At 35.3% G+C, this 11,848-nt stretch overlaps 6 protein-coding genes across 6 annotated transcripts; 4 read left to right on the top strand and 2 right to left on the bottom strand.

The window, feature by feature from the left end:
- The first annotated feature begins 2,447 nt into the window (after window positions 1–2,447).
- LOC108556481 (glycine-rich cell wall structural protein 1-like) lies at window positions 2,448–3,739 on the top strand. The gene is made up of 2 exons (XM_017912616.1): window positions 2,448–2,585; window positions 2,652–3,739. Exons 1-2 carry the CDS (start codon window positions 2,571–2,573, stop codon window positions 3,660–3,662), a joined length of 1,026 nt encoding a protein of 341 aa, XP_017768105.1. The 5' UTR covers window positions 2,448–2,570; the 3' UTR covers window positions 3,663–3,739.
- A 345-nt stretch (window positions 3,740–4,084) lies between these two features.
- On the top strand, window positions 4,085–5,295 carry LOC108556477. Its single transcript, XM_017912611.1, has 8 exons — window positions 4,085–4,193; window positions 4,244–4,322; window positions 4,378–4,463; window positions 4,535–4,688; window positions 4,755–4,885; window positions 4,939–4,998; window positions 5,065–5,094; window positions 5,152–5,295. Exons 1-8 carry the CDS (start codon window positions 4,113–4,115, stop codon window positions 5,293–5,295), a joined length of 765 nt encoding a protein of 254 aa, XP_017768100.1. The 5' UTR covers window positions 4,085–4,112.
- On the top strand, window positions 5,218–5,834 carry LOC108556482 (histidine-rich glycoprotein-like). The gene is made up of 2 exons (XM_017912617.1): window positions 5,218–5,503; window positions 5,576–5,834. The coding sequence occupies exons 1-2, from the start codon at window positions 5,492–5,494 to the stop codon at window positions 5,795–5,797; spliced, it is 234 nt and encodes a 77-aa protein (XP_017768106.1). The 5' UTR covers window positions 5,218–5,491; the 3' UTR covers window positions 5,798–5,834.
- A 421-nt stretch (window positions 5,835–6,255) lies between these two features.
- LOC108556483 (lipoyl synthase, mitochondrial) lies at window positions 6,256–7,590 on the top strand. Its single transcript, XM_017912618.1, has 2 exons — window positions 6,256–6,619; window positions 6,674–7,590. Exons 1-2 carry the CDS (start codon window positions 6,367–6,369, stop codon window positions 7,543–7,545), a joined length of 1,125 nt encoding a protein of 374 aa, XP_017768107.1. The 5' UTR covers window positions 6,256–6,366; the 3' UTR covers window positions 7,546–7,590.
- LOC108556484 (RNA-binding protein Rsf1) lies at window positions 7,574–9,103 on the bottom strand. Its single transcript, XM_017912619.1, has 2 exons — window positions 9,006–9,103; window positions 7,574–8,558 (listed from the first exon to the last, which is right to left on the bottom strand). Exon 2 carries the CDS (start codon window positions 8,542–8,544, stop codon window positions 7,927–7,929), a length of 618 nt encoding a protein of 205 aa, XP_017768108.1. The 5' UTR covers window positions 8,545–8,558; window positions 9,006–9,103; the 3' UTR covers window positions 7,574–7,926.
- A 517-nt stretch (window positions 9,104–9,620) lies between these two features.
- Window positions 9,621–11,848, bottom strand: LOC108556480 (mediator of RNA polymerase II transcription subunit 17). The gene is made up of 5 exons (XM_017912615.1): window positions 11,750–11,848; window positions 11,010–11,689; window positions 10,746–10,951; window positions 10,470–10,686; window positions 9,621–10,407 (listed from the first exon to the last, which is right to left on the bottom strand). Exons 1-5 carry the CDS (start codon window positions 11,836–11,838, stop codon window positions 9,689–9,691), a joined length of 1,911 nt encoding a protein of 636 aa, XP_017768104.1. The 5' UTR covers window positions 11,839–11,848; the 3' UTR covers window positions 9,621–9,688.

Genomic DNA, 11,848 nt, shown 5'->3' on the forward strand with positions numbered 1-11,848 from the left:
CGTCCCGATGATCTTTCTTCGGTCGCCTTGCGCAACGGCAATTGTCAATTCGTACATCTCCCAGAAGCGTTTATGCAACAAACTTAATTGAATGTCTTCCGAAATGTCCATTATTCATTATATCCATTCGGTACAGCACATGCGTTCACGCTTACGCAACGTCCCGAAAATAGAAACAAATCGATATTAAATAATGTGTCATTTCCTAACTGCCAATTAATCCGTCGGTCCCCATCTGTTCGAGTGTTTCATAAATTTCGGTAACATTTTTTTTTTCTTACACTTTCGAAACAAAACAAAAATGAAGTTGCGTTTTCTCGCACGCGGACAATGCTCGAGGTAAGAAGAAGGAAGGAAAGAAGAAATGAAGAGGAAAGAGTGCTGAATCTTTATGGCAACTCGGTGCAACAACGAACGGTTGCATTTATGTTCAGCTGGACTTCTTGCATAAGCGTGTCGCCAATGCATGTTGCAAATATTTTATGCTAAAGGAAATACTCTTGTATGCGCGCAAAATGTCCCCACATAAATCATGTCGCTCGCCGGGAGATTTCTACCAAAAATGGATTATTACGCAATCAAACTGCATATCATTTATACTTATATCTCAATGCCTACAATAACTGAAGTAAAATACAATTTATTATTATAATATAATATAATTTATTATAGGTCTTTTAGGTATGTAAAGTAATAATACTGAGTTAGTAAAACATACATTGTACATACATTTGGTACTAAAATTAATCAATTTTTTAATTGAATATTCTTTAATTTAATGCAAACTAATTTGAACTCATGCTTATGTTATATCTACCTCTTAAATATCATTAACGATTTATAATATTCACTTAGATGAAATTATATTTTTTATTGCATTTTAATATGTATATGCATAAAAGTATTGATACTCATAATTTACAAGTCATTGCGTTATTCAAGCAAATATCAGATTAATATAGAATCGAATATGTAATATATGCGGTCTCGTGACATATAGCAATTGCATACAAGATTCATCGTTTTTCTTTCATAATTACAATTCACTTTAATCGTCTCCACACGAAATATGATCTTCGCAGTAAGAAGCTTTCCATGGGCGTCAATTAATTCAAATTAATTAACTAAAGAAAAAGAAAGTCGACTCTCATTACATAACCCAATATTAAAACACACACAAAAAAAGCATGGACAAAAACTACAACAGCATTAACAACAAAAAACACACACAATATTGGGCAATTAACATTAATTTTACAAGCAGCGATAAATTTCCATTTTGTTTATTTTAATTAAAACTTGGATTATAAAAAAGCTTGAAAATTTCTCAAAACGACATTGATGTATACAATTTGCTTTATACGTAGTTTATTTTAGTGTTGTTGTTTTTTTTGTATACACATTATAACCTTGTGTGTAAAAAATAATGTTGTTTTGGGCAATCTCTTAGATAGGATTACCTTACGCAATTTTTCGTTGTCTTCATATTTTGTTGTTTTTTTCATTGTAGTTGAAGGAATCATAAAACAAACAGAGCAAAATGCATTATTTGCAAATCACGGTGGAGCGTGTCGCAATTGTATTTGTGTTCTTGCGAAGGAAACACTGCAGAAATGGATTTACTGTTAGAGCAAAAACCGAAACACATTCTCAATTTTTCTAGAACACGTATTATGTATATAGCGCAACGGGGAAACAAAGCAAAATTATGGAAATTGCTGTAGCCGACTCAGCCCACTTCGATATTATGCGGTTGAAGGTCGATAGCCCTTTAAAGATACTAATTAATATATAATATTAAAAGTGAATGTATCCCGGATTGATTTCTATGAATCATGCATTTTCCTACATACAAAAAAAATAATAAGGAAACAACGATCAAAGTGTGATTACACATATATTTTGCTTGATTTTATAAATTATGCAAAGGTCAATTCGCAATTACACGCCGTTTAGTTGTTTTTCGATGCTTGAAAAATATGAATTAAAATATTAATTGAAACATATAAATTAGTGCGCTTCTTTAAGAAGTTACGGAACCGCGAAACGTTCTTAATACGGTAATTACAGTTTTTAGAGGTAACTCAATTTTAGAGCAGCGGGATTATGTAAGTACTGATGGTTAAGAAGAAATATTTTCGGTGGACTAGTTGTGCAAGAGCGAGCGCTCTTTTTTATTGGCGTGTCGTAAATATAATAATGATACTCTTGTTAATACGATTTCGAAATCATCATATTTTTGTGTACAATGATTTCTATATCCTAACGTATTGGAAAATTGGCCGTTGGTCGTTAGGTTTTATTATTTGGAAAATGCACTTTATTTATGGCTAAAAATTTGAATTTAGTTGCGAGTGAACGGACGAAATGTCGTTGGTTGTATCGGTGTAACGTAACCGCTTAGTCTAACCTTCCGGTTCAGCATATGTGTATCAGTGAAAGCCGCGCTGAATCCAATATTCCATCGCGTAACCGACGTCTTTCAGGTGGTGGTGGTGCAAACTTCAAGATCAGTATATAAGTTGGCCGAAACGCTGTTTTCTACATCATTCATTAACACTTTTACAACCATGAGGACCTTCCAGGTAAGCGAAATAATCCTCCCAAAAACGAAAAAAAACAATAGGTTTAATATTAATTCTCCTCTGCAGATTTGTACACTGGTCTTGGCCATCGTCGGCAGCATCTCTTGCGAGGATGTTAAGAAGGGCAAACGCGGACTCATCGATTTGGGATACGGATACAGTGGATCCGTATTGAACGGTGGTATTCTCGGAAGCGGGCATGGATTGGGACACGGTTTGGGATACGGTGTAGGACATGGATTAGGCGGCGGATATGGTTTAGGACACGGATTAGGCGGTGGATATGGTTTAGGACACGGATTAGGCGGTGGATACGGTATCGCCGGAGCCGGATTAGGTTTGGGTGGCGCCGGATTAGGTCTCGGAGGTGCCGGATTAGGTTTAGGAGGTGCCGGTTTGGGACTTGGAGGCGGCAGAAGTACTTCTTCAGTAACCACCATCAACCGTGCCGTCCCAGTACCAGTACCACAACCCTACCCAGTTACTGTAAACCGTCCGGTTGCTGTCCCTGTACCAGTACGTGTACCAGTCGATGTACCACGTCCAGTGCGCGTTGAGGTACCACAACCGTACCCAGTCTCCGTACCCAGACCATACCCAGTCACCGTTACCCGCACTGTACCAGTCCCAGTTGCCACACCTGTTGCTGTACCAGTAGCCCGACCAGTACCAGTCTCTGTCCCGCACCCAGTTCCAGTCACCATCAACCAAGCCGTCCCAGTCAGGGTACCATCCCCAGTCATCGTCCCTGAACCAGTTGTCGTCGGCGTTGGCGGTGGATTCGGAGGAGTTGGTTTGGACGGAGGATTCGGAGGTCTTGGAGGTCTCGGAGGAGCCGGTCTTGGCGGTGCTGGTCTTGGACACGGAATCGGTCTTGGAGGTGCTGGTCTTGGACACGGAATTGGTCTTGGAGGTGCTGGTCTTGGACACGGAATCGGTTTGGGTGGAGTCGCCGTCGGCCATGGCTTTGGAGGAGCTGAATTAGGCCACGGAGTAGGTCTTGGAGGATTGGAACATGGTATCAGCCTAGGACATGGACACGGAGGTAGCTTGTCCCTGGGCCACAAATCCTGGTAAAAATTGAACCATTTAGTCTGTGACGCATCGTGTGCAATATTTAATAAGTTCTAGTTTAGACGTCCTTGTATAAAATATAAATTAAAGAATAAAAAAATACTAAAAAAAAATAATAAATAATAAACACCTTTGATTCAATTGTATTTACCAAAACAGAGAAATATTAATAAAATAGAGTAATCAAAGAACAATTCGTTTTCTTCTCTCAAAAGATATTTCCTTTAATCACATCTCCAAACCATACTTATCAGATAATTTCAAACGTATTTTTTTAATTAAACACATTTCGACTAATTCGCGATTTCTCTATTTACATTATGTAAATACTAACTACATGCAATACTGTATGCATCTGATTATATTTATCTAATCATAATCCCACACTATTTGAACACAAGTTTTGTCAAGTGAACGCTATATCTGTTCAGAAGGTATTCGGTTAAACAAAATATGTGTTTATTAGTCGTAAAATATAGTGGATTATTTAGGAATTTAAAATCTGCAGCATTAATAACAGCGTTCGTTTTATTCGTAAGCAAATTGAACAAAAAAAGACCAAAGATTTAATAGTTAACTTGCAGATATTGTACTTACTACTCTTCCTAGCCATTTGTTTCAGTTATACCTGCATTCCCATCGAAAATGTTTTTATTAAGAAATGTAAGTATATAGTTACAATTAAATAGAAAATATAATTAACCTTTGTTAATTTTAGTCGAAAGGTACTTAGTATTAGCAATTGGAATTTATATGATAATTCCATTTGCTTTATCGTCAATCCTAATATTCGCATTGTTAACGGTAATAAGCGTTATTTCTTTATAGATTTGTCATGAATTTAATTCATATTTATAATGTATTTATATCCACAGGAACACGTAATTTGTATGAAGATATGGCTAAGAGTATTCACAGCAGTTACAACAATTTACACCCTCGTAGTTTTAGGAGCGTCCATCTATTCAATAGTAGAAGGAACTTTGCATATAGGATTAACAGCATTAATTGCAACATCAATTTTAGCAAGTAAAAACAAACCAATATTGTTCGCAAGTACATATTATTACAATACATTTTTATTGATTTTTCCAGTTACAAACAGTCACGGCATAATGATCGTATTTTGTTTATACAAGGAATGTATTTTACAATCTATAAGGGAACCAAAATCAAATAATTCTAATGTATTCATGATATTCAAAGAACAGGAAGGCTTCACAAGAGTTTGTAAAATATCTTTTTTTTATTTATAAATCTAAATAATTATGTCTTCTAGGATAGGTACCGCGAAGAGCAACAAAGTGATCGTGATATAGAACCATATGCACCAACAAATGTCAGTGTATAGTTTATTTGAAAAATGTAATACAAAAAATAATTAATGTAAATTTACTTGTTATAGAGTAACCTAGATGAAATATTGGAGTGTAAGGTATACATTGTTCATTATTCTACGATTAAGATTTGTAATTATGCTCTTTGTTTATAGGATGCAGATACTGTTGATACGTCTTCGATTTCTAAGGTTTTAAATCCAAATAAGTNNNTCAGAATGAAACATCAACAAAACTATCCCGAGTTGATTCAATATATGGAGTGGAACTTAGATCGAAATAAATCTTCATTTGTGTAATTGTATGAAATCATATTTATGAATAAAACAAGAATTACTATCGAGTAAGACGACCCTGTGCAAGTAATCTGATCGAAGTAAATTTTCAATTTAGTTCAAGTGTAACGAGTTTCAGAACACATAAAACGCCGAGCCAACGGTTTCAATTTCACAGTAATAAGCTTTCATACGCATACATTAAATCTTAATTATAATTATGAAATTAACGGTATGTTCATTTTTGTTTAACATTTAAAGACAGTTTTCTTAATGTTCCTTTCAATTTGGTTTCTTTTTGTAGAGTGCTGTTGTATTCTTGGCATTTATGGTGTACGCATCGTGCGAATTAAGACAGAGGCGCGGTTTGCACTTTCATTTGGGCCATAGAGATGTAGTTCATCATCATGTTCACCATTCACCTCCAATTGAAGTTCATCACGTTCCAATTGCTCATCACGTAATCAGTCCTGTACATTTAACACATACCATTCCTGTGGTCCATCACCACCATTATATAAGATAGTATTGATTGTTATACAATAATTCCACTATCTGTTCGTCAGTACATACTTATATAAATACTTAAAATAAATTTGAAAACGCTTTATAAATGTTTTCCTTAGTAAAATGAAATAATCTGTTTATTGAACTCTTTGTGTTCGACCAAAAATCGCGTGGATACCTTTGAAATGCTGTAATTATAAATGTAATTTCAATACAATACAGCTTTTTCTATTGCATTAAGTTAATTGCAATTTAATTAAGAGTAAAATTGCTAGAATGGTAGGTTTAAATTACGTAGTAGTATATTGTTATATAATTACTAAAAATTTGTTTTTTTTTTAACTGAAATAAATTTCTTTAAATTCTTAATTAATTTTTGTTGGTGTTTATGTAATTAGGCTAAATGGATTCCAGAGGGAAGAGTAGAAGATTTTTTTTTGTGATAATAGTCTGATGTAAATTGTATTGCCTATGCTTATAAAATTGCTGTCAATGTCATAACAAAAAGGTTATAGTCTATTATGACCTCTCCGACCCATATAATCAAATTGTTTTAAAAAAATGATTGGATAACGCACATTCATAAAAATGTTTTTGAAACCATGTGGTATGCACAATGCTGCAAAGATCAATCACTTGAGATTTAAACACAGTGCCACTTTGGATAAATTGAAAGAGAAAATAGTGAACGGACCTAGCCTGCAGGACTTCATCTCAAACTCTGATCCAGTCTTATCAGATAGCAACACTTGGGAGGATTATGATGGTAAATTGAAGAGAGAGAAAGGAGAGAATGGACGTCTCAGATTGCCACCCTGGCTAAAGACTTCAATTCCTACAGGTATGATATTCTGTTTATTTATAATCATATGTGATTGATATAGATTTTTTATAGGAAGTAATTTTAGTAAACTCAAGGACGAACTGCGTAAATTGAATTTACATACAGTATGTGAAGAAGCCAGATGTCCAAATATTGGTGAATGTTGGGGTGGAGGAGAACATGGCACAGCTACAGCAACAATCATGTTGCTTGGAGATACATGCACAAGAGGCTGCAGATTTTGTTCTGTTAAAACGTCAAGAGCGCCTCCACCACCAGATCCAAAGGAGCCAATAAATACTGCAACTGCTTTAGCCAATTGGAGATTGGATTATGTTGTATTAACATCAGTTGACCGGGATGATTTGGAAGATGGGGGCAGCAGCCATTTTGCTGAAACTGTTGTAGAAATTAAGAAACAGAATCCTAATATGATTGTAGAATGTCTTGTACCAGATTTTGCTGGAAATTTGAATTGTGTTGAAACAATTGTTAAATCTAATTTGGATGTGTATGCTCATAACATTGAGACAGTGGAAACATTAACTCCATTTGTTAGAGATAGAAGAGCTAAGTATAGGCAGTCACTTGCTATGCTCAAGGGTGCAAAAAGTTTCAATAGTGAACTAATTACCAAATCATCAATTATGTTAGGATTGGGTGAAACTGATGCACAAGTTGAACAAACAATGAAAGATTTGAGGGAGGCTGGAGTGGATTGTGTAACTTTAGGTCAATACATGCAGCCTACGAAGAGGCATTTGAAAGTAGTTGAATATGTAACACCAGCTAAATTTAAACATTGGGAAGATCTTGGAATGGAAATGGGATTCTTGTATGTGGCTAGTGGACCGCTTGTTAGAAGTTCCTATAAAGCAGGTGAATTTTTCATTGCCAGTATTTTGAAGAATAGAAAAACAAGTGCAGAAAGCAACAGATGTTAATTTATTATTTTGAATAATGTAAATAAACGAATTTTCAAACTTTTATTGAAACATTTTTATGCATCATTGGGGTGCATAATCTCCTAAGTATTGCTGTTTGATCAATTGATTGTATGCACTAATGTTATTCAATTTAAATATCTATTTGGGTTCACTCATTATAATTTTTGTACTACAGAGATTCTTACTCAAGTTAGAATATAAATAAAAATAAATTAGATACAAAAATTAAATTTTCTGTTTGAAACTTAAAGTAATATCCATAATAATAAATCGATATTGGTGTAATTACACTGAAGATAAATATACAAGATAAAATCAGTCAATTAGTGCAAATACTGGTTAGTAAGTTTGCATTGTTTATTCTTCATCTTCTTATCTTTAACGTCTTGGTACTGGAGATCTTGAGCGGAAGCGTGAATTGCTGTCAAATCTTCGTGCGCCACCACCACCACCACTGCTGCTGGTTGTAGTTCCTCTGGCCCTGAATGTTTCTCTACTTCCTCTTCTCAAGCTGTCACCATTTCGACTGTTGTAATCTCTGCTGCCATAACTACTTCTCTCTTCCCTTGCACCATAATCATCATATCTTCCTCCACCTCTTGATCCTCTTGTTCCACGAGCACCTCTGAAGCTAGTACTTCCACGTTCATTACTATAGCTTCTAAAACTACCACCACCATTTCCTCCTCTGCCAGTTGATCCTCTACGAGCTCCTCGTGCCCCTCTAAATCCACCACGTCTGCCAGAGCCTCTTGCTATCTCAACTCTCAATTTGGAGCCGAGGAAATCTGAGCCATTCAAGTTGTCACAGGCAGTCTCTGCATCACCATGACTGCAGAACTCAATGAAGGCAAAGCCAGGTGGATTAAATGCCACCCAGACGGAGTTGAGTTTTCCATACTTCTCAAACTCACCTTCCAAATCTTCCTTCTTGATTGTTTCGGTGAGCCCTCCCACAAATACGCGAGTGCCCTTGTCGCTGTCTCGCTCACCCATAGTCGCTAGATGTTCTGTGGAACGTAGAATGAATTGGAAGCGAGGGATACAGTCTCTGAATTATCAGACGTTTATGGCGAACTCGTATTTTTGGATTTAAAGAAAATACGTTGATATACATTTTTTATGTTAGATACGAAAAAATATACTTAACCAAATTATGTGCGGAGATTTCTAGTTTTAGCTCAACGTATTTTGATTTTTGGGTAATTTGAGACGATGAGAGTTTAACGACGCGTAGCTTTTTTTGTTTGTTTGCAAAAACAAAAACAAAACGACAACAGGAGCAATCTATATATGCATGTATATGTATTTATGGGCGTATATATAGGAAATTTCTATAAATTGAAACTGACGAGATTCGCAGCCAAAACGGTGATTAATTGCTTGTTAAATAAGTATACATAACTAATAACTCGAAGATTTCGAAGCTCTCAGTTTTTTTTTGTTTATTTAGTTACCCAAATTTCGTTGCGAAGATCGTAGAACGGAGCTTTATTATATACGACGCTTTCGATGCAAAATGGCGTAGAATGCCGATCGATTAATACACTTCTTGTTTTGCAGCGCCCTCTCAAACTTTATTTCAACTAATTTTGTCAGTTACATTTGACAACCTTCTTTTTGAATTATTATTTCTATATATTGTCTTATAAACCATTCACTTATAACAAAACAATGCCATATTAACCCATTGCAACAATTGTTGCCATTATTAATTAATTACATAAGTAATCTTATTTCAAAATGTAATTAAAAAAAATTAATTCATTAATCATTCATTCATTATCTGAAACGAATTTAACTGTAAAAATTCAACAAGTATTTATAATAAATTATAATATTACTTTATTTGTAAACGACATATTATATAATTTGGTAATATGTACATATGTTTGCATACTCATGTCAGTTAACTACAAAATGCAGAACTATATTTGTGAAATACAATAAACTTTGACAATTTTAATATCGATATGAAATAATGTTGTCAAATATAAATAAAAGTGAAACTAATTTCATTACAAAAAATTATTTTATTTAATTGAAATATTCAATATATTAATACATGAAAAACTATAAGAACCTCTTATTACAGTAAAAATATACGTCACTAAATAAATGTATTTAAAAAAACATATAATTAAGAATTGCTTGTTAAGCTAGCCATCAGAAGTTCCATTTTATGTAAGAAATTTCTTCCCTCCATCTTCTCCAATCGCACATCTCTGAATTGTCCACCAAGATGTTCCCATTTCCTTTCCGTGACCAATCTGCTTGGAAAGAAATCAGATCTGGGAGAATGAGCTACCGAAACTTGAACTCCGGCTTGAGGCTCGCATCTTACAGCGATTAATCTATCACCATTTGGCGATGCCAACATGCAAGAACTTGCATTACCCAAAGGCTCAACGCTGCCCAAACCTAAATGAGAAGAGTTTGCCAAAAATTGCCACCCCATTGTCTTAGCTAACGCTTGTACGGCAAGAATTTGATGTTGATTGATGTGGCAGAAGATCAAATCTCTGAGCTCCTGTGGTTCATAACTCATATGCATCACCTTGCCCACTCGGCAGATGCATTTCAAACTCTTTTCACCGACGTGAATTACAAGAGGAGTTCTGAATACTGCGTCGTATCCATGAGTAGATATGTTTATTTTCACGCATGATTGCGTTGGGCTATTCAATGTATTCCAGTGCGAAGTAATCAAAGGGTCTTTGACTTCTTTTGCTATTGTATCCAGCACATATTCGGTCCTCATTCTCATGAAGAAATGTTGGGCTTGCTTGATAATTTGTTCCAAGAGCGTTTCAGACTTGGTCATCTCTAATAACTCGTAACGGTCGGCTGCCATTGGTCCTAATTAATAAACAAATAATTAAATTATAATTATTAAAGTTACAAGTATTCTGAAAACAAACCTGCAAGATAGCGTTTTTTCGATGGTCCTAATGGACCAGTGGAAGGATGCGGAAATGGATGATGAGTATTTTTGTGATGAACTTCTCGTAATAATTGATGTAAAGAATGTTCCAAGACATGATCATGATCGCTCTTTGATGGTGCAGGAACAGGTGGTTTCTTATCACCTGTTGTAGAGTGACACAGCCCAATTATTAATTGGATCCCAGGTAAAACCTGTATAAATAATTAAGTATTAATTAAATATTTAGACTGAATATGCATGCAGTTTTTACAGTTGCCATAATCTGATTTCCAACGACCATATGCGGAATTGGAGCCTGAAGCTGAACAGCTTCTTTAGCTAGTTGATTGAAGAGTTCTTTGCAGAATAAGACGTTTTGAGCTGCTTCTAACTTTTGTTGCCAGTGTACATCTGGATTTGATGTTGGTGGACCAGAGCCTAACAAGTTAATGTTAGCGCTACACAAATCTTCCTGATCTACAAATACATTTTAGAATTAGTATTTATGAATTGTGCTAGATTAGATGAGATTTACCTTTTTGACATAATACTTCAATGTATGCTACACCTTGCAATTCGGAAGGTACTGTTACTCTTAATGCTGAACTATTTTTGGGAGTAGAACCACTTGCTGATGGACTATTTGGAGGACTATTAGTTTTATCATCGTCCTCAGCCTTTGTTACTTCAAACATACCAGTTTGTGTGAATTTTGATCCAGCTGTGCGATAGCTCAAATCTCCAATAATGCTATTAGAAGCCTTCTTCAAGCGCCAATTCTGTCGCAATCTTAGTAACTCGAAATGGAAATCAGTTTTGTTCCTAACAACCTCATTCTGTGATGTTTTCAGTCTTTCTACTCCAGTGAGGAGAACACTGGCAGCACCTGCAAGCGCCTTTTTCCTAGCATATATCTGTACTATAGATTTAGTTTCTACTGGTTCCTGTGGAACAGGATCCAATACCATGTACCTCTTCTCCTTTGCTATTGCTAAAACATCCGCCAGAACACACACTTCTTGCAATGCACTATGCAGCTTGTTTCTTACTGTATCCCAAGGCCATAAGCTAGACTGTATAGAATCTTTACTATCTGTATCTGACTTATCATCGGGAATATCACCAGGTTCTTTCTTTGGTTCAACTATGTCAGCTGTTTTACTGAAATCTATTTTTTGGGCATATTTCGCCAGACTCTCAGATACAGTTAAAGGTCTGAAAGGGAAATATAGTATTTAATAAAATAACTACATGCTTCAAGCTTAATACACTTACGATTGATATATTTCCTGTCCATCATAGGTGATTTCCTGGATCTGATTTTCAATTGGAGCCTCAACAGAAATATTCACAGAATATGCCATTTTTTTTAAT

Source organism: Nicrophorus vespilloides, unplaced genomic scaffold (assembly GCF_001412225.1).
Source record: "Nicrophorus vespilloides isolate i.1.1-1 unplaced genomic scaffold, Nicve_v1.0, whole genome shotgun sequence".
NCBI lineage: Eukaryota > Metazoa > Arthropoda > Insecta > Coleoptera > Silphidae > Nicrophorus > Nicrophorus vespilloides.